Raw genomic sequence first — 21,461 nt, 5'->3', positions numbered from 1 at the left:
CAATTATCACAAGCTTTTCACACCCCAGGCCCTTCTGGAGGGGTGGAGTCTGGGGGTTAAAAGTTCTGGCATCCAAGATTAAATGCCGGCTTTGCCATTTAGGAGCCGTGGAGCCTCGGCTGGGTGACATAACCTCTCTGTGACTCGATTTCCCCATCTTGTTTGGGAAATGAGGGTGATTACAGTCCGTTCCTCATGGGGTTGAGGGGAAGCTCAAGTGAGATGCTCTCTATCACATACATCACCCAGTCGTCACGCAACACAACCCACGGCGTATGAAGGTGCATCGGGGACTTGCCTTGCTTGGGGCTGCTGTGCAGGACCGTGCTCATGTTGGTGGTTTCCTGGGCCCCCTCAGGTACAGGTTCACCAGAAAGCTCTGCATCCTCAGAGGGAGAAGACACGGTTGGAGGTGTGTTTATGGGGCCAACTCTTGCTTCTCTAAACTGCAGGGGAAATGAGACCCAAAAGGTTTACTTGGCAGGAGAGCAGAAAAGACGGCAGTAAGTATCACTGGAGAAAACAGTTATCTCCACAAAAGCTGAATAAACCCAGAAGAAAACCTAGACCTGCCTATTGTGCACCTGGGCGATCACTGAGCCGCCCAGGCCCTAAAAAAGGTGTATGTTAGGGTAAGTAAATTTTGTTCAGTTTACAGCAAGACTCTGATACTCTTGGCTGAAGCTCTTTGAGCACAGAGACCATATCCCTGTGATCCCTGCATCCCAGGCCAGCACAGAGGAGGTGCTCAGTAAAGACGAGTTAAAGGGAGGGAGGGAGGGAGGGGGCTGTGCTCAATAAAAGCTGTATAAATCCAATCCCAGAGGTACACTGGTCCTGTATACCTATGAAAAAAAAGATGGGTATGGTTTCCTTTCTAGGAAACTTCAGCTTCTGTGTAACTTTTCCAAAGCCAGTCAATGTCTTCACCACCTTTAACAACTAGGAAAAAGCAAACAAACCAAAACCCCCAACAGTTGGAAACAGAGCAGTTCAGAGAGCTGGGCAGAAATCCTGATAAAGGGCAGCAAAGGTCATCCCCAGACCCAGGATCGGGGAGTAGCTCCTGTGACCCAGGGCTCGTGAGTGGTCAGGTAGTCTCATCACTTTCTGAGCTCAAGGGGCTAGGGTGGATGGAAGGATCCTACCGACCAGTGTGGGACCTGTGGCATGAACAAGAAACAACTAAGACGCTAAGACACTAAGATTTCGGGGTAAATTTCTTACCACACCTATCACTTACCTATCCTGACTAATAACAGAAGGTTATTTCCTTAATGTCAGAACCTAGTATATAAATGATGAATCTCTGGTCCATCAGAACAAAGAAGATTCTTATGCGCCCCATAACTTAGGATTTAATGGTTCAGTTCTTATAACCAAACTTGAGTTAAATCCCAGCCCTCCACTTATTAGCTATATTATATTGAGCAACTCATATAACCTCACTGAGCCTCAGCTTCCTCCTCTGTAAAATGGGGCCAATAATAACTACTTAAAAGTTATAAAATGCATGGAGGTGATTGGCACAAGGCCAGGCCCGTAGTATGAGCCCATAAATGGTAGCTATCATCAATATCCCTAGATGTGATTTCTCTGGGTGTTAATATTAAAGGTGATTATCATTTTGCTCAACTGTACTTGTAGTTTTTTCCATAATGAATACGGAATACTTATGTACTAAAAAAAAGATATAGTCTACTGTACCTTAAAATCTCCAGGGTGAGGGCAGAGATGGAAGGCTTCAAGAAGTTGAGCCTTGAAGAATGAACAGTTTCAGAGAACAGGGATGGAAGGAGACACTGAGGTGAGAAAGGACACAGCACTGCCAGGGCCTGACAACCTGTGCTTGGCCAGGGTGCGAGGATGGAAGGAGGGGGATAAAGCCTGGGGAGGCAGAGAGAGGGAGGGGGCTGGTTCTTAGGTGAGAAGTCTGGCCTTAAACCAGAGGCAACAAACTGTGTCCCTTTGGGTATCAGTATGGGGGAGATGTGGGCAGGTGTGTACTTTAGGGAGTTCACCCTGGTGTCAATGAGAGCATGGATTTGGGGTGTTGAAGTTTAGGCCAGGAGACCAGGAGGGTGCACTAAAGAAGCCCAGTGAGGCAGGAACCAGGGGGGTATAGTGGGAGCAGCAAGCAGTCACCGCCCCCCAACCCAGGAGAGGCTGGGAAGAAGACCAAGTAAGAACTCCCCATTCCCTAGCTGCATGGTGATCTAGCAAGGCGCTAAGGACCCCTGCCCCAGGCAGGTTCCTCTCCTCTCCCTGCCATGGGTTGGGGGAAGCCACTTCACCATGGTTCCCTAGCCTGGAGCAAGACTGCTGGGGGCTGGAAGCCAAGTGGCTTTATAAGGGGCTTGGGATTTGAGATGAGGCAGGTAGGGCAGGTGAGCGTACAGGAAACACAGGACAGTCAGGTAAGGGTGGGTTGAGCTCAGTAACTCAAGGTGGCAAAGTCTGAGTTATATGAAATCACCAACTCCAGCCTCTCAGCTAAAAACCTCTTCTAGCAAAATCCCAACAAGGCAGCCATGAAGCCTCAGTTCAAGGCAGAGCTGGTGAGCTGACCCTCGGCAGTCAGGGTCAGGTGTCCTGTCTCCAACAGGCTGCTGCTGGTTTTCAGGCGTTAGTGTGGATGGAGAACCAGTGTGGCCTGTGACAAACTGGGAATGTCAAGCCTTAAGACTTTTGAATTAAAATGTGTTAATTTGGGGCTTCCCTGGTGGTGCAGTGGTTGAGAGTCCACCTGCTGATGCAGGTGACATGGGTTCGTGCCCTGGTCCGGGAGGATCCCACATGCCACGGAGCGGCTGGGCCCATGAGCTATGGCCGCTGAGCCTGCGCATCCGGAGCCTGTGCTCCGCAAAGGGAGAGGCCACAACAGTGAGAGGCCCGCGTACCACAAAAAAAAAAAAAAAAAAAAGTGGTAATTTGCTGGCCCACATTCAACACATATTTCCTGAGGCCCTACTGTGTGCCATGTCTTGTCTGTTCCCCAGGATATAGAAATGAGTAAATAAGAAGGGCATCTGTCCTTAAACTGTTGGACTACAGGGGAGATGCAGACCCAGACCCAACTAACTGTGATCAATGTGACACTTGGGATTGCCAGAGTGAGAGTCACGTGTGAGGAGGGCAGCATGGCCGTGGCCTCTGATGATGGGCTATGGACCGGATCCTGAAGGAGTGGGAATTGGCCAGGCAGAGACAGGGGTGGGCAAGGGCCCTCCGGCAAACAGAACGTGCAGGAGCCAAGGCACAGACAAGGAGTGAAAGGGTGTGTTGTGTTGGGAATCTGTGAGCATTTGGCTGTGGGTGGAAGAGAGGTCCTGGCTGTGGAGCAGAATCACCTGCAGAGCTTTGTGTAAGTACAGACCATCAGATCTTACTCCAGACCTACTGAATCTGAATGTCCACGTATGCAGCCCAGGCAAGAGGCTTTTTTTAAGACCCTCCCCCAGCACGCACACCCCTACATGCACACATACACACAACACATACAAGCACACATACATACACACACAGACATATACACACAGACACATAGACATAAACACACACACACACACACACACACACACTCAAAACTTTGATGCACAGCCAGGGCTGAGAACCACAGGGTATTAATTCTAACTCGGCAAAGATAGAACTTTCCAGAAATGGAAAGGTGTGTCAGCAGATGCTGACTTAGCAGGGGGAAGGATTGGGGAGCAGGGACTCCTACCCTAAATGGGGAAGGAGGTGAGGACGGCCTGGCTTTTTAAGGCCCTGAGCGCTCAGGCAGTCCATGATTCAGTTCTCTAGTCATGGCTTGTGTCCTGGAGGGTGGCAGGGTTGGAAAGGCTGAGGACAGGGAAGTGAGATTCATTCCAAGAGAGAAGCCAGACAGAGAGGGGAGGGGAATGTCTGAGCTGAAGAGGGTAATTCCCCCGCCCTGAGGGGGAGGGGGAGGCGGGTGGCCAGGGAGGGGAGCCTTCCAGGAGAGGGTGAAAGGGAGAAGTCCCTAGCTGGGGATGACATGACTGATAGCGGCCTGGGCCCAGGCTGGAGACCTGGCTCTGCCACCTCCAGGCTGGGCAGCCCCGGGGCAAAGTGCTTCACTCGCGTGTACCTCAGTGCCTCCTCTGGGGAATGAATGGAAACCACCACCCTGCAAAGAAGGTTACAGCCCTCCCTGACCAGCACCCCCCTCCCTGACATCTCATGCTCCTAAGCCCCACTCCCCTTTCCTGTCCATCCCTCAGGGCCACTTAGGGTTATTAGCCTCTCTGTTCAAGTCAGCCTCACTCCTAGCTGTGAACTGGTACCCTGGGGGGCAGCGTCAGGCTAGAAAGCCCAGGGGAGCACGGCTCTGTGCCCTGCTGCCCTATGCCCTGGACATGCCAGTGGGGTGGCCAAGGGCTGATGGGAACACAGGATTGCAACACTGCCCAGAGCAGCCACCCGCCAGTCACCACCTAGGCGGGCACCTTGGACCCTTGACTTTCTCCATCTCAGCTACCCCCAAAGCGGCTGTGGCCCTGAGGATGCACCCCTGCAACACCTCCCAGGCCGGCAGCACAGGGTCACGGCCTGAACCCTAGATGGGGCATGAGGGGACCTGTGCTCTAGCCTCAGCTCAGCCACACACCGTAGGGCCAGTCTCCTTCCCTCTCTGGGCCTCAGTTTGCTCATTTGTACAAAGGGCAGTTTTCTGTACACATCTGAACAGAAAGAGGTGACCTTTAAGTCCCTCCCACACTAACAGACTCTGGTCCTGCCCTGCACCACCCACCCTTCTGTCACTGGAGGTCTATAATTTAGAGCCCCCACCTTATTTCTAGCTCCCTGCTTTCTTCTATCAGAGATGAGTCTGTAGACTGAGCCAGACCAGTCGAGGAGATGGCTGGAGCTTCTGTGCTCAGTGACTCAGACACTGCTGGCTGTTTTCATTACAACAGGCTCCTTGGTGTCTCCACAGTCTGATTCAGTGCTTTCAAAACCACTTCCTTGTCTCGGCCACGGGGCACATTCCCAGGAGGGAGGAGGCCCACACCACTGGGAGGATGGCTGCCTTTCCCATGGGGCCAGAAACGAGCTCCTGGGAGGACTCTGCATCTCATAGGAGTGGGGGCCCCACCTTCCTTCTCACAGCCAGAGCCCTGAGCAAATGTGACAACAGCCACCGTTCAGGGCCACCTCCCTTGTGCCAGGCACTGGGCCGAGACCTGCCCCTGCATGGCCTCATCTAACCTCCCAAGGACCTCACGAGATAGCACGCTGATTATTGTTTTATGGGAGAGGCGCTGAGGCTCAGAGAGGCTGAGTAAGTCACCTAAGCTCACACAGCTGGGAGGTGAGAGAGCACAAAGTTCACCTTTGGACAGCCCTCTCGTGGCCACAGCACAGGGTGGCACCCAGGTAACGGTGTTCCCCTGCAGTTGGGATTTTGCAAAATGCCCATTGGCCAGTGCTTTCCTGACCTCCCCAGCTGAACTGTCTAATGAAGTCACCGTTCTGAGAACAGAGATGTCAGACCGGGACTCTGGGTACTCTCTGATAACGTCCAGCCCCCTAAAAGTCGACTAAGAGGACATGGCACAGCACCCAGTACTCACCGGGGCTTGCGTGTAGGTGACGGCTTCCAGGATCTCAGCTACTCTGTCTGTCTCCTGAAGCCCGCTGGTCTCTCCTGACGCCTGTGTGGAGACAAATCATGCTGGGCAGAGGGGGGTGGGCAGTTTACAACTGCGGAGTCATAGAAATGAACTCCTGTGGAGGAACGGTGCGTGTGTGAAAGAGAAAGAGAGAGATGGAGGTGGATGGAGACAGAGGGAGTGGGATGGAGAAGACAGCATATGTCTTGGCTATTCTTTTTGTTTCCTTCCACGTTTTATTGCTCAAACAAAAAACTACAATCAGTGTAGTCTCTCTAACATACCTACCTGCGTTTTGCCCAGGTGCCCTTCAATCTCCATCAAAAGGCACTCCCTCTTTGCACGACGGTCACCAGAATTCCTCACTGGGAATCGTTACATTTGAAATACATCCTCCCTTTGCTACCTAGTCTTCACAGTTAGCCCCCTAATGGCAGCCAAGACACCCGTATGCCATGATTTTGTAACTTATTTGTGGACCCTTGGGTTGTTCCTGTTTGTTCAATAGCAACACGGAGATGAAGGAATAAATACACACCAAGCTTCCCTTCTTTCAGCGTCACGGGAACGCCAGGCTGGGATCACAGCCTCAAGGAGAGCAAACATTCTCAAAGATCCAAGTTCCACCTTGGAGGGGCTTTCCAGCTACACTGGCAGCAGTTTTTACTAAATGAATAGTATCAGCTTATTTTAGCTTTGGGGCTGACACCATCCAAACAGGAGCAGAAGCTCTAGGAATACGCCACGTTCTGCGCGTCTCTGCCTTTCCTGCATTATGCCATGGCTTCTGCCAGGAACACCTTTTCTTCTTCATCTGGATGACACTTGCTTGTCACCTGTCAGGCATCAGCTCCTGCCTGACCGGCTTCCCATTCCTCCTCCCCCACCTTCCTGTCCCAACCTGACCTCTAGAATTTGGGTCTGAGGGCCACTCACACTCAGCTCTGTCACCGCAGTTTGGGTGTGTGTGAGCATCTGGAGGATAGAGACAGTTCCCAGTTCATCCCTTTATCTCCAGCATCTCCCCAGGTCTGTCACCTTGCAGGTGCTCAGTCAATTCTGGCGGGAAGGAGGGAAGGAGGGGGAAAAGGACCCATCTTTTGTCCCCTGCCCACCACCACTGCCCCCCAGCTGAGGAACTGATTCATTTGCCAAGCATAAAAGCTAAATTTAGTTTTGTTTTTATAAGAATTGACACTCAGAATGTCTTAGAGTTTTTACTTTGATTTTAGAATCCTGACACCCTTTCTTGGCAGGAAGTCTGGAAACCACGCCATTGACTGGCACAGCCACGGAAGAACCTAACACCTTAGAAGAAACGTAACTCCTCCCCCACACACACTAAAGACATGGCTGAAGTTCTTTAAAATAATAATAAAGCCCAAAAGCCCAAAATAGGACTTGACGCAGTGCTTGCCAAGATGAGAGATTTCAGAGACTCCATGACGTTGGGAATGAAAAATTGCCTGGGCGCCAGCTTCTCTGGCTGCCGGGGGGAGGTAGGGGCTCACCGAGGATTCTTCAGCTTCACACAGCTCCTCGGGAGTCCTGGGGTCACGGTGGACGGTGAGCTGCTGTATAGACCCCTAGGGAAGAGCAGAAGGGTCAGAGGCGACGTCTACAGCACAAGCAGCCATGGGAAACACGACTTTTTTGTAACAGAGAAGAAGCCGTGAAAGGACAGGTGTGAGAAGTGCCTCCCATAGCCATGACCAGGAAACCAAGCCACCTCCAGGCCTGTCCTCATTCAGGGGGACTCTCCTTGGGCCAATGTAATATGAGCCCCACTAACTAGAGAGGTCCCTGGAGAGCATGGTGTTCAAAGCGCAGACTAACAGCAGCCTCCTAACTGGTCCCCAGGTCCCCAGCTTGTCAACAACGAGCCCTAAAATGCACGCCTCCCCCACCAGAAAGTGTCTCTCCCCCATGGCTCAATGCTTCCCAGCTGGAAGGACCTGTCCCCAGAGTAGGTGTCCACCAACTTCCCTGCTTCCACTCCACCTCCCCTCTCCACACCTGATAGCCCGTTCTCCATGACGATCCCCAAGCAAGCGTTTCAAAATTATTCATCGGATTTTAACTTCTTAAAATCCATCTTCCACTGTAATACAGATAAACCCAAACCCCAGGCCACAGGCCTGTCCTGAATCAGTTGGGAAGGTATCAGTAAGAAAAGGGCTGACTAAATGAATAACTACAGTAACTTAGGGATCTGCTTTAGAATGGCTTATTCATAAAAACCCATTTTGACAGCAAAATCAGTTTTCCAGTATTTTTTTCAAGTCACATTATCCAAAAGGAGAGAGAGAAACTACCTCACACTCTGGCATCCCAGCTATTCCACCTTTGTAGAAACTACATGCAACTACCACCCTTTTCCAAAGATAAAATCACTGAAGGACATAACAAACCTTACCCTTTCTATAATGCCTTAAAACATACAAAGTGCTTTCACACAGGCTGGCTCACGTGACCCCACAACCCTGTGGCCTAGGTTTTCTTATCCCTACTTATAGATAAGAAAACACAGAGCAGATCAGAGAATCCAGATACTGTCTAAAATCAAGCTACACTGAAAATTCAGCGCTGGAATCTAGGTTTTGCGTTCTGGGCCTAGCTTTCTTCCCACCAGCATACATGCCTCTTTGAGGACCTAAGAATAAGATAATAACAAGAATAGTTGCTTGGGTTTGTCACACGGTGTCCAGCGCCCCCCCCCCCCGATCTGCAGGACTTGGACTCACAGTGAATCTCTCCAGCCCCGTGGCTCCTGCGTTGCCGATGAAGATTCCCGCGCTGGGCTCGAAGGCCAAGGCCCGGGAGGACCTCGGGAAGGGGACGTGGCTGTGTTCCTCGCAGTCCACAAGGAGGGTCACTTCCTCGCCCTGGACAACCATGGCAAAGCGGTTCCACCTATGGGTCATCACGGGCACCGGGAAGGCGGCAGCCTCGTGGGACACCTTGGAGCCGGGCTCCGTATAGTAGAGGATGACCCGCTGGCTGCCGTCCTCCACTCCTGAGAGCCGCAGGCCCAGGTAGATGACCTTCTGGAAGGCATCTGTGATAGCAAAGAGCACGCCGCCTCGGGCACTGCTGGGCTTCGCCATCACGCTGATGGCAAAGTCCCTGAAGAAGGTGGGTGGGATGAGGGTCCTGGCCGGGCGGCCGACGTTGGCACCAGGCCCGAAACTGTAGGCCGGGAAGCCACCATAGCCAGTGACAAAGGACACGGACGAGGGCAGTGGGACGCCAATGAGCTCTGTGAGGTCCAGGTGGCCCTGGGAAGCCAATTCTGCAGGGAGGGAGAGAGGAGGCCATGCTTCACATATATATTCTACTACACTTGGAAATGAGGAAGAAATAAATTCAGGAATGAAATGGGATCCTTCAGTAACCCCACTGTTGTGGCTTAATTATTGTTTTTCAAAGTTTTTTGACAACGACCAACAATAAGAAATGCATTTACATGGCCACCCAATATGCACGTTTAGACAAATATATATCTGTAACAGTGAAACAGATGTTTCATAAAACATTATTTACTTTTAATACTTACCAGGCACTATGATATTTTCCTTTCTGTTTAACAATTCTTTTTCTCTTTTGTTTTATTAAAAACATGCTGGAAACAACCTACTGAATTGATATCATTACCCATGAACAAGTCATGATGAGCAGTTTGGAAAACATTTAAAAATATTCCTAGAATATCCCGACAGTGTTCCCCCATCAACTTAAGGATTTTTTCCCCCATTTCTTTCTTTAAAAGAGGATAGGTTTGGGACTTCCCTGGTGGCACAGTGGTTAAGAATCTGCCTGCCAATTCAGGGGACACGGGTTCTAGCCCTGGTTCGGGAAGATCCCACATGCTGTGGAGCAACTAAGCCCGCGAGCCACAACTACTGAGCCCACGTGCCTAGAGCCCATGCTCCACCACAAGAGAAGCCACTGCAATGAGAAGCCCGCACACCACAACGACACTCGCCGCAACTAGAGAAAAGCCCGTGCACAGCAACGAAGACCCAACGCAGCCCAATAGATAAATAAATAAAGTTTATTTTTAAAAAAAAAGTGGATAGATTTATTTTGTTTTGTTTTGTTTTATTTTGAATAAGGTCTACTGTTTAAGTGCCTCAGGGTGTGGGGGGAAAAGCAGGGACAAAATGAAGTGTTCCCAGACCTTAGGACAACTGAAATACGTATCATCGTCATCGCCTTTTGTCACTGTCGTCTTCATGATCAGCATCATCCACATTCCCCCGGCTCTCACTCTTACCAGGCTCTAATCTCTTCACATACATTAGCTAGCTCATTTACTCCTCACGACAACTCCATGAGGGTAGGTACTATTATCCCCATTCTACCTCAGAGAAAACTTAGAGAAGGTAAGAAATTTGCCCAAGGTAAGCCCCTCAGGAGAGCACCCCACTAAACAGGTGTGCTCTTAACCACTACCCCTTGGGGGGAGAAATAATAGGCCTCCATTGTGGTGGCCTGGAAAGGACCCCAGGTTCATGAGCCTTGGTCCACCCAACCACCGTCCCCTGGGAGAAGGCTGCAGGCTGGCTTGCAGTGACGTGCGCCCCTGTGCACCTGCGGTGATGATATAGGAAGGCAGGTCCCAGAGAGAGGTGGGCAGGAGCTCTGCAGGCGGGACAACAGATGCAAACTGGATTTTGAAAAAGGAATGCTTGAAAAAAGGAATGTAAGATATTCATTTTTAATTTTTTTCTTTTTTTTTTCTTTTTGCGGTATGCGGGCCTCTCACTGCTGTGGCCTCTCCCGCCGCGGAGCACAGGCTCCGGACGCGCAGGCCCAGCGGCCATGGCTCACGGGCCCAGCCGCTCCGCTGCATATGGGATCCTCCCAGACCGGGGCACGAACCCGTATCCCCTGCATCCGCAGGCGGACTCTCAACCACTGCGCCACCAGGGAGGCCCAAGATATTCATTTTGTTTAATACATTTAGACTGATTTCATGTTGAGATGATAATTTGGGGAAATTCTGGGATAAATAAAATATATTATTAACATTTTTAGAACAAGAATAACATGAGGAACAGGCATGGGCCCACCACTCCACTTAAGAAAGAAAATATCAACACAGCTGAAGCTCTCATGGACTCTCTGATCCTATTCTCCCTGCCTATGCCCCAGAGGCAGCCACTCTGGGGGCCTGGTGTTTATTATCCCCATGCATGCCTTTGTGCGTTTACTACATGACTATATGTCTCTAACAGAATGTAGCACTGCTGTGCCTGTCTACTAACCTCATATAAATGTTGGCATGCTGCATGTATTCTGTAACTTTTTTTTCCCCACTCAACGCTGTATTTTTGAGATTTATCCCTGTTGAGACATGTGGTTCCAGGTCTCATATCTTCACAGCAGTACTCTGGGTATACATAAGCCACTATGGATTAGTTCACATTTCTGCTGATGGAAAGTGAGGTTACCATCACTATTACAACCACTACTACTATGGACTTCCTTATACACATCTCCTTGTGCTTACCTGTGCAGGTAATTCCACCACTTAGGGTAGAATTATTGGATGATATGGGTATATGCATCTGCAACTTCACTGAGTGCAGCTAAATTGTTCTCTTAAGCAACTGTGCCATTTTTTTAAAACTGAGGTATAACTAACATGTAATATGTGTAAGTTTAAGGTGAACAAAGTGTTGATCTGATACACTTATATTACGTATTGCAGTATGATTACTTCCCTAGCATTAGTTAACACCTACATTACATCCCATAATTATCATTTCTTTTTGGATGCAATTATTATCTTAATTATCATTAAGATGCAACTGTGCCATTTTACACGTCCACCAGAAGCATGTTCTTGCCAACATTTAGGGGAGATAAAGAGATGAGATTTGGGGAGTGGTCCACGGGGTTTTTCAACTACAGTGATGATGTTTATTTCTTAAACTAGGTGATATTCAAAAGTATTCCTTGTAGTATTCTTTCTTTTTTTTTTTTTTTTTTTTTTTTTTTTTTTGCGGTACGTGGGCCTCTCACTGTTGTGGCCTCTCCCATTGCGGAGCACAGGCTCCGGACGCGCAGGCTCAGCGGCCATGGCTCACGGGCCTAGCCGCTCCGTGGCATGTGGGATCTTCCCGGACCGGGGCACGAACCCGCGTTCCCTGCATCGGCAGGCGGACTCTCAACCACTGCGCCACCAGGGAAGCCCTCCTTGTAGTATTCTTTATAAAAAATACCATGGAAAATATTTCACAACACTCTAATGAAAACGATTGTCCCATCCTCAACAAAAGGGCAAATCTAATCATGTTGAGGCCCTGATGAGAAGGCTCCTCCGGCCATCTGTGCCCTCAGGGTTCATGGCAGCCTGGGCGCCTGGCTGGAGAGGCCTTTGTGGTCTAGACCCAGCCACACTCTGATCCCCAACGCCCCCCCTCCAGTGCCCCAGGCCATCAGAGGTCCCCTCCCCTCCTTGTCAAATGCTCTTCCCTCTGCCACCACCCCACCTCGCCCCACCAGTTATTTTTACCAGAATAACTAACTCTTCATTCTCCAAGACTCCCTCCCATGAAATCCCTTGTTTCACCTCCTGACCTACATCTCCTTCCAGGCCCGCATCAGATGCCCCCTCAATATACACTGAGGTCTTTCACTTCCACTCCCAGCATACTGCAGGTGCCTGTTGGGTCACTTGTCGCTCTCCCCATTGTACCACAAGAACATGGACCACACCATTTATCTCTGTGTTCCCAGTATCCAGCTCAGTGCTGATGAATGAATGCAAGAAAAGATGAACAAATAAATGAATGAAGTCCAACCCCTTCAGTTTACAGAAAGAAGGCAAAACTGAGGTTAAAGGAGGGAAGGGATTTGGCGGCTAAAAGCAGATCTGATTCTCAATCCAATGCTTTTTCTGTCCAGTTTGCAACTTGCAATAAAACAGAAACTAAAGTATGACAAACCCCAGAAGGCAAAAATAAAAAGATTTATAAATTTCATTAAATTTAACAACACATAAATTTTTAAAGTTCTGCATAGCAAAAATAAATCCCCACAGTGTCAAATAAAATCCCAACCTGGACAAAAATATTTGCTACATATATCACAGACAACAGAAGAATTATGCTAATACACAAAACAAACAAATAAGCAGGAGGCCAAAAATCCAACAGAAAAATGGGCAAAGAACAGGAAATTCTTTCCACAGTAAAAGAAAAAAAAATGGCTCTTAAACATATGAAAAGATACTCAACCTCATTCAGAGCAAGAGAGATACAAAGTAAGATTATGAGGAGATACCATTTTCCCTATCAGATTGGCAAAGATCAGAATGTTGGATAATATTCTGTTTAGCAAGAGTGTGAGGAAACAGACCATCGCATGCACTGCTGGTGAGACTGTAAACTGGCACAACAACTGTGGGAGGGGCACTCTGACGATATTTATCAAAAGTAAAAGTGCTTATGTACTCTTTGACCCAGCAGTTATATGTTTATGAATTTTTAGAACAGATATAGTTACAAATGTGACATATAAAGCACTTACAAGAATATCCATTGCAGTAGTTTAAATGTATCTAAATGTATCTAAACCATTCTGTCTTGGAATTCTTGGGGAATGGTTAAATAAATAATAAATTTTGGGACTTCCCTGGTGGCGCAGTGGTTAAGGACCCACCTGCCAATGCAGGGGACACGGGTTCGAACCCTGGTCCGGGAAGATCCCACATGCCATGGAGCAACTAAGCCCGTCCGCCACAACTACTGAGCCTGCGCTCTAGAGCCTGTGAGCCACAACTACTGAAGCCCGTGCACCTAGAGCCCCTGCTCCACAACGAGAGAAGCTACCACAATGAGAAGCCCATGCACCGCAACGAAGAGTAGCCCCTGCTCGCCGCAACTAGAGAAAGCCCGCGCGCAGCAACGAAGACCCAACGCAGCCAAAAATAAATAAATAAATAAATAAATTTCTATTAAAAAAAGTAACTTTTGATATACCCATACAATGAAATACAATACAGCCTTTAAAAAGGTATGGTTCCTTAGGTTTTAATATGAAACAAGATGTATTAACTAGAAACAAACATATAAGAAAAACAAGGTGCAGAATAGAATTGCTATCAGTTGGAAATACATATATTAATACATAAATATATAAAATACATTTTAAAATATATATTAAATACATCTAGAAAGATACACCAGAACTGGGACCAGAGATTGTCTCCAAGGAAGAGTGCTGCTGGTGGCTGGGAGATGACAGGAGACTTTCTTTTCACTGGATACTCTTTTCTACTTTTTGAATTTTACCCCCAGTACATGATGTGAAAAATAAAGACATTTACATATTTTTAAAGACGTTAACACCCTACATCCCCTTTTAGAAAGTATAAAACCTTTTCTTCATGTTTCTCCTCACTCAAATACAGCCCATCTCTATAGAAAGAAGAAAAAGTGAAAAGAAAAGAAATAGAAAGAAAAGCAAGCAACCCACTGAGATTTCTTTTCTCCCCTCCACAGTTTAAAGATAAAAACAAAACAAAACCATGAGCACCCTGCTGATAGCTTCGCTTTCTTCTCCACTTAATCCAGTGAAAGCTTTTCCTCTAGCTCCTCTCTCTCTCCTACTGAGAACAGGAGGAGAAATCCCTCTCTGGTGGGATACTCCAGGTTTGTAGAATGTGTGGTTCCATGGGGAGTGAATGACCGGGGCCTCTCATCCAGCGGCTTGTTTCTAAGTGGTGCCCTGAGGGTTCAAGGGACAGCTGGGGGTTCAGGGTACCCAAGGACAGGGGCTGAGAGGTTCCCACCCAGAAGCCTGCTTAAACCAGCCCAGTGCTGCCATGGCCAGTAAAGCCCAGGCTTCCATGTGGCCATTCTGGGAATTCTTAGTTCCAGGAGGATTCTGGTTTGGGGAAAAAAAAAAAAAATTTCACCAATCTATCCAGTCTCCTTATCTTATAGACAGGGAAATGGATGGTCAAGGAGAGAGTTCCAGGACCAGGAGACACAGCCAGAAAGCAGTAGATGGAGCAGTGAAGCAAGGATAGACAGAGGGGAGGTGTGATTCTGCCTTAGGGGTGACTTGGAATGACAGGTGACCCAGAACTGGTGTCCCTCCCACGACCCCCAAGCTGCCCCAGCCCTGCCAGGCACAGACCACTGGTTGGCCAGCTGGACAGTGGGCAAAAGAGGCAGCCTGCAGAGGAGAACTACCTTGGTGTTGGATTCAGATCCAGCCTTTGCCAATTACGAAGTGGGCAGCTTTTGGCAGATAACTTACTGCTGACGAGGGGACATCCCACCCATCTCACACATGGGGACCAAATGAGATGATGGAGGGAAAGTGCAAGTGCTCAACAAATGGTAGAAATTGGTCTTCTGTTTGATTCAAAGGTATAAGCTTAGCAAAAACCAAAGTCTGCAAAGAGATCATTTCCTAATCCTACCCGCCCCCTGCTGCCCAGACCTCAGCCATGAGAGAGGACCGGAGTGCAGGCATCAGGCAACAGGCCTTGCTTTCACTGGGTCGGCCACAGGGGGAGCCAAGCCACGATCTAGAGGAAGTCCAAGTCGGCCCAGCCATGCTCTCAGCAACCACCACTCCCTCCACGCACACGGTCCCACAGCGTGGCATGGCAGGGAGCAGCCCCTGGCCTGGAGTGACTCATGCTCAGGGCTGCGCCTGGGCCTGCTGGCTCATTTCTCCTTGGCCTCCAGCAGGAAGGCCACCTGCTCAGGAGGCCACCAGGGAGGGGAGAGAAGCCGGGGAGCCAAGACAAACAGGCCCAGCAACTTGGTCCATAGGCTTGTCCTAGGATGGCTCTGTGCTGGGTGGGAAGCTAGGGGTGGAGATCACAGCTGGTGGGAAGACATCTCACCATCCTTGAGGGGCAAGACTGGAGGGGGCAGTGCTAATGGAGGACTGACTGCAGAATTCTCTGGCCTCAGGAACCTTGGGGCCCTTTGTGGGAGGTGGCCACACTTCGCCACAGATAACTACTTATCTCATAGGACATCTGACCTCAGTCTTAATCGCTCACTTCATTAATGCATAGGGATAGCTTCACTTCCAATGGAGGTTCTTCAACCCACTTTTCCAGTTCATGAATTTGATAACATTCATAAAGCCCCTACCTCACACCTTGTGTGCAGCTGGGGATATGGAGCTGAACCTAGAATGTAGGCTCTCAAGAAGCTCATGATCTAGGTGTCTCAGTTAGCAGTCATCCACTCATGCTACTCACAAGCTCCAGAGCCTTCAATGGCTCCCCAGCGCCCTCAGGATCAAGTTGAAATTCCACTCAAGACACCTTTTGCTTCATCGCTTCATTCTCCCCCTTTTCCTGTCCCTGTCTTTGCTCATGCTGTTCCTTCTATTGGTAACATCCTCCCCTATCTTCTCACAGCCAAATCTTTCTAAGTTCACTCAGCTGCACCCCAAGACACTGGAGCTCCACTCCCACCCTATACACAGAGCCATAGGCATGACTCCCTCCTTCAAATACCCACATCAGGACTTGGCAGAGAGCAGGCACTTGGCTTTGTGGCCTGAGGAAAGGGAACAGAGAGATGCCACTGGGCCTCACTCTCCTCAAGTCTTTGGTTTGGGCCCCTGAGCACAACTTTGGTGCAGCCCCTCCCGAGGGCACAGGGAAGAGGAATCAGACGGCTTTAGAGGTGGACTGGGCAGAGGAAAATGTGAACAGTCACCACATGGTGCAACTTTCCTCCCAGGGGTCCAAAGCCAGTTTCCATGGAAACCAGGGCAGAATCCTAGTGCTGAAGAAACAAACAGGGCAGGGTTCAGGTTTTCCTTCCACAGAGATGACAGTGACCTGGCCAGAGGAGGTGAAGAACTGGAACCCTTTCCTCTCCTCCTCTCCAGGACAGCTGACATCTCTCCTCCCCAGGCAGTTCTCAGTTTCCCCTTCTATGTAATGGGCTGGCTCAGCCCTTCCATCCGTGGGGTCCTGAGGCAGGGCCTGGGGCTAGCCTGGGCTCTGGAGCCTTGCCTCCTCAAGGAACTGTATCTGGCTTTGCAAAGCTCCACCTCACAGATGATTATCTGGGACCTGAGCCCAGTGCTCGCGCTTGTTAGCATTTAAAGCCCCAAGGGACTAAGAAGCATTCCTCTGGCTCTAGGTCAAAGAGGGTTGCAGAGAAGCCAGACAGGGTGGCTGAGGACACGCCAGGAACGTGCACAGCAGCGGCCCCTGGCGGCTACACGGAGAACTGCACCCATGAAACCCAAGGAAGGCTTCCTGGGCTGCAGCTGCGAGGGACACCGCCTGTGCCAGAATCACAGGCAGGTCTGGAAGTGACCCAAGAGAGCAGGTCTGAGGTCAGTGGGGAGCTGTGAACAAGCCAGGCCTAGAACCCTGGTGCCTCCCTCCCATCCTCTGCCCCTTTCCTACACTGGCTGCCTGGGAAAGCAAAAGGTGTCCCTTCCCCACATCCCATTTCTACTTGCCGTTGTGAAGACTACAGAACACTTCAGTCAGCTTAAACGGGGACTCGCTGATTCCTCCTGCTCCCACTGGGGGCAGGGCTCAGGGGGTCCAGGTGATCCAACCTTGATGGAGCCAGCAAGCTAAGTGTGTATAGGTAAAGTGGGGGTGACTGCCCTTGGGACCCCAGCAGGGCCCCTCTCCCCTGGATTTCCCTGCACTCACCCCTTGGGAGAGAGGAGGTCCCCAGTGCCTCCTTTGCTGCCTGCTGGGAGTTCACCAAGCCACAGACTCTATGCAGAAAGACTGCAGCTCACCATTTGGAGAAGGAGTTTCCTCTGCCACATCCCTCCACGCCAAAGTCCATCTGGTTTCTGCTTGCACATCTACACTGTCCGGGAGCTCAACGCCCCCCGGACAACCCTGGCCAGTGCTGGGCAATTCTAAGTCTTCTTTCTCCCAGTAATCTAAGGCATGTCCTCCTGTAGCTCCCACCTGCCTGGCTGGGCCTAACTGCCCTCTGGACTTCCATACCATGGCCTCTCAGACACTGCATGGAATGGTGGACAGGGCCCAGCCTGGGAGGCAGATTCTGCCACCAATGCAGTGTATGATCTCGAGCAGTCCCTTCTCTCTGAGCCTCAGTTTCCTCGTCTATGAAATGAGAGGCTTGCATTAGATGGTTTCCAAAGACCCTTGCCAGGTCTGAATGTCTTCAGTTTTGCATCCTCATCTCCCATCCGTTTTCCACTTTCTCTAACCACCCTTAACTGCCGGTTCCTTCAGCCCACAGCCTTCAGGCCTGGAAGGAATGACTCTAATGGGGACCAGCACAAATCCAGCTCTCCCCCTACAGATGTCCTCGTCTTTGGACAGTGTGGCCTGGCCAGAGATGGGGAGCACTGTGCCCAGGAAAATGTCATAGCTCTGCCTGTGAAGAAACATCACCACACCCAGGCTGGAGTCCCTGGAGGCGCCCAGCTCTACCTGACTCCCTTCCCGAGGAAAATGGACACAGCAGAATTCCTCCTGCAGGGGCTCAATCCACAACCAGCAAAGATGCAAGAGGTTCTTAGAAAAACCTACCACCCAATGCATTTCTTAGAAAAAAGAACTGTTTCCCTGCCAGGGAAAAAATCCTGGATCAACTTAGAAGGAAGACCTGGGCTTGCCAACAATCAAAGACCTCATTTTTCTGAATTACAGAAGAGCATTTTTCTACATGTAAACTTAGAACGCCTCTTTCCCTGTTCCGGTTTTCATATATAGCGTAGGAATTTTCCTGCTCAATGAAGTTACTGTATGAGCTCTCCTCTCTCTCTCTTTCTTTCAGGCCTCTGACCTCAAGTGAGAAAACGATGGTTTTGAAGGGGCCTGGAGGTGGTCAGAGTCCTGGCAAGGTGTGGGCGCTGCAGCTTGGTTGCCCTGCCTAGCAGCTGGAAGGAGCTGGGCCCACCTGGGTGCCCCAGCAGGAAGAAGTCTGCACCCACCAGCACCCTCTCTGGTTTCGAAGCATCCTCTCACCTGTTCCCTCGCCAGGGGGGAGGGAGGCAAGGTGGGGCTCATTCTCTCATTTGGCAGAGGGAATCAAGCCCCAGAGAGGGGAAGTAACTCACCGGAAGCCCCAGTGCGGAAGCCAACCTATTACAGCCCACTGCCTCCTGGGCTTCCCCCTCGGCTCTCCCTCTGTGTTTCCACAGTCCCCGTCCATGCCTCCACCACTACACCCTCATCTCTGCATTCTGGTGGTTAGTTCCCTTCCTTCCCTGATATGCCTGGACATGGGCTCCTGGGTATGGATCATGCAGACTCATCTCGCAGTCCCTGGCACCAGCACGGAGTCTGGCAAGGGTGACCTATGAACGGATGACAAGAAACAATAACATCTGTGGCTAAGATTCACTGTGGGCTTGCTGCCTGAGAGGCACTATTTGAAGAGCTTTCCACCAATCATTTCATCTTCACCCTTGATTCTTTATGAAGGAGATAATATTATTATCCCCATTTTACAAGATCGAAAACTGAGGCTTGGAAAAGTTCATTACTGCCCCAAGGCCATGAAGATCATAAGCAATTGCAGCCAGGACTCAAATCTGACTAGGTAGTATAACGTGTTATGAAGGTTGCAGTCCTAGCCACACGTCAGAGTCACCCAGGGAGCTTTTAAAAAGGCACAGGTCTGCCCCTCCTGCCTGGCCCTATGGAATCAGAGTCTTCCAGAGTCTGGCCTGGGTGAGTCTGATGCCCTCTCCTGGTTGGCAGCCACAGGTAAGGGTTAACCTCCTGGGGTTTGGTAGCAGAACGATCTGGGCTTGAGCCCTGGGTCTACCACTAACTGGCGTGTGACCTTGGGCAAGCCAATTTGCTTCTCTGAGCTGTAAACGAATCTGTACAGCGGGGCAGCAATGAAAGCTGGTTCCCAGAGTCACCATGAGAATGGACAACACGATGGGCCAGGAGCCCTCAAGACCCAGAGACTAGGCCGACTCTGGGCCGGGTACCCTCATGGTCTCTGCAGTTCCCTTCACAGTCACCCTCCAACTGTTAGCCTTTACAGAATTAATAATAGAATCAGATAAGTAGGCCCAGAGACTAGGGAACTGAGGAGCTGAGACTAGAGAGAGTGGTATGACTCCCTCATTCTGTGACCAGGGCCTGCAACACCCGCCTACACACACACACACACACACACACACACACACACACACACTCACTCACTCACTCACTCACTCACTCACTCACCCATCGGCTAGGCAGAATTGGCTCCAGTGCAAGAGCCATACACAAGCCCCAGGAAGCAAGCGGTGGGTCTTGCTGTGCTGCTGCGGTGAGGGCCTTCAGACCCCTTCCTCACTGCCTTCCCCAAACCTGGGTTCAGAGCCTCTGCAGGAACCCTGTGCACCAGGTGGTACAGTAAAGGCTAGCAGGTGTGGGCAGGCATGAGGGCCAGGGGCATCTGGGAAGGGTTTTGCAGTAACTTCTCTCAGTTTATGGCCCTTCCTTTTCCATTTGGGGAACAAAGACTCTTTGAGTGTGATGGAGGCCTTGACTCCTGGGGGTGACATCAACTGTGGTGAGTCATCACTCCCAGCAGCAGCTCCGGAGGACTCAGCCCGGGGCTCTGCATGGAAAACTCAGACTCGCTGAAGCAGGCCTGGAGGAAAAGGGGCTGCCCCGGGCACGTGAGGGGCACCAGAAAGGAATAGGTGGCAACCTGCTGGAAGTGGGCAATTTCAGGATCTCCTGAATATACCGGGCTCCGCACTGCAAGGGGACACAGAACCAATGCTGGCAGGGCAGCAGGGTCAGGGCAGATGACCAGACAGTCCCCAACTGTTCCCCGGGGCCAGAGATGGCAGGGAGGGGCACGGAGAAGTCCACCAGCAGGAGAGGGGAGGCTAAAGGAGGCCTGCCCCCTCAGCTCCCTAACACACGCAGATACAGTCACACATGCACACACACACACCCATCCAGATTCACGCTCGTAAAACCACACTCATACACACACTCTCACCTATTCACAACACTCCCACGAACACTCACACACACCCTGATAAGATATCCATACACACACATTCACACACACACGTATATGCACACATATCCATACACACACCTTCCCCTACTCTCATCCCATATTAACACACCTGACACCTTCACACACGCACACACGCATCCACACACAAATCATTCGTGGAGACTCTCTCACACATTCACACACTCACACTCATCTACCCTGATCCATACACTCACACCAAAGCAACTCAGACTTAATTTGCTTGATATTTTGGGTTCCAATTACAGCCTCGTTTGAAAAGGATTCTGCAGCTAAAAACGAACCCCCCAACATAAAGCCACCCATCAGAAACCCTTCCACGTTATAGATGTTGAAGTGGGGGCACTGCAAGGGCAGATGTTTGCCTGGGGACCCACAGAGAGTCTGCAGCCCACTCTTTCTTCTCTAGCTTCCTCTTTAAAGGTCTGGAGATCTTTGGCTGCACTTCCTACACACAGGGTTTCAGTTTCTCTAATGTGGGCACATTTTCTGGATTCTGCCCTTATCAGTAAAACCTTCTTCTCAGAATATTAGATTTGGGCCATGTCTTCACACAGCATCAAACCCAATTAACTCATTCTCTTGGAAGCAATGCTAGAAATGGCTAAGCAAGAAGTATGAATCTCAGGTGATATGGGCACCTGGCAGAGCCTGGCACAGGTAGGTGCCCAATAAATGTTAATTTCATGAATGTATGAGGAAAGTGTAACAATAGCTCGTATGTAGTGAGCCCTTATTATGTCTTGGGCGCCATGTACTTTACCTGACGAGCAGTGGTTCTCAACCCTGGCTACACAGAATTACTGGGGAGATTTTTAAAAAAATA

General features: G+C 50.1%; 1 protein-coding gene across 3 annotated transcripts in view; it reads right to left on the bottom strand.

Annotated features, from left to right (window-relative positions):
* COL15A1 (collagen type XV alpha 1 chain) overlaps positions 1-21,461 on the bottom strand; it is a 101,354-nt gene that overhangs the window by 57,886 nt on the left and 22,007 nt on the right. For all 3 annotated transcript variants that reach the window (XM_081237414.1, XM_081237412.1, XM_081237413.1), the window contains 4 exons: positions 8,381-8,928; positions 7,148-7,222; positions 5,598-5,678; positions 299-446 (listed from right to left, as the gene is read on the bottom strand). In XM_081237414.1, coding sequence (XP_081093540.1) covers positions 299-446; positions 5,598-5,678; positions 7,148-7,222; positions 8,381-8,928 — 852 coding nt within the window. The remainder of the gene's footprint in view (positions 1-298; positions 447-5,597; positions 5,679-7,147; positions 7,223-8,380; positions 8,929-21,461) is intronic.

Source organism: Mesoplodon bidens (assembly GCF_964165515.1).
Source record: "Mesoplodon bidens genome assembly, chromosome: 6".
NCBI classification, from domain to species: Eukaryota; Metazoa; Chordata; class Mammalia; order Artiodactyla; family Ziphiidae; genus Mesoplodon; species Mesoplodon bidens.
Note: the sequence above shows the minus strand (reverse complement) of the source record. Positions and strands in the feature narration are given on the sequence as shown.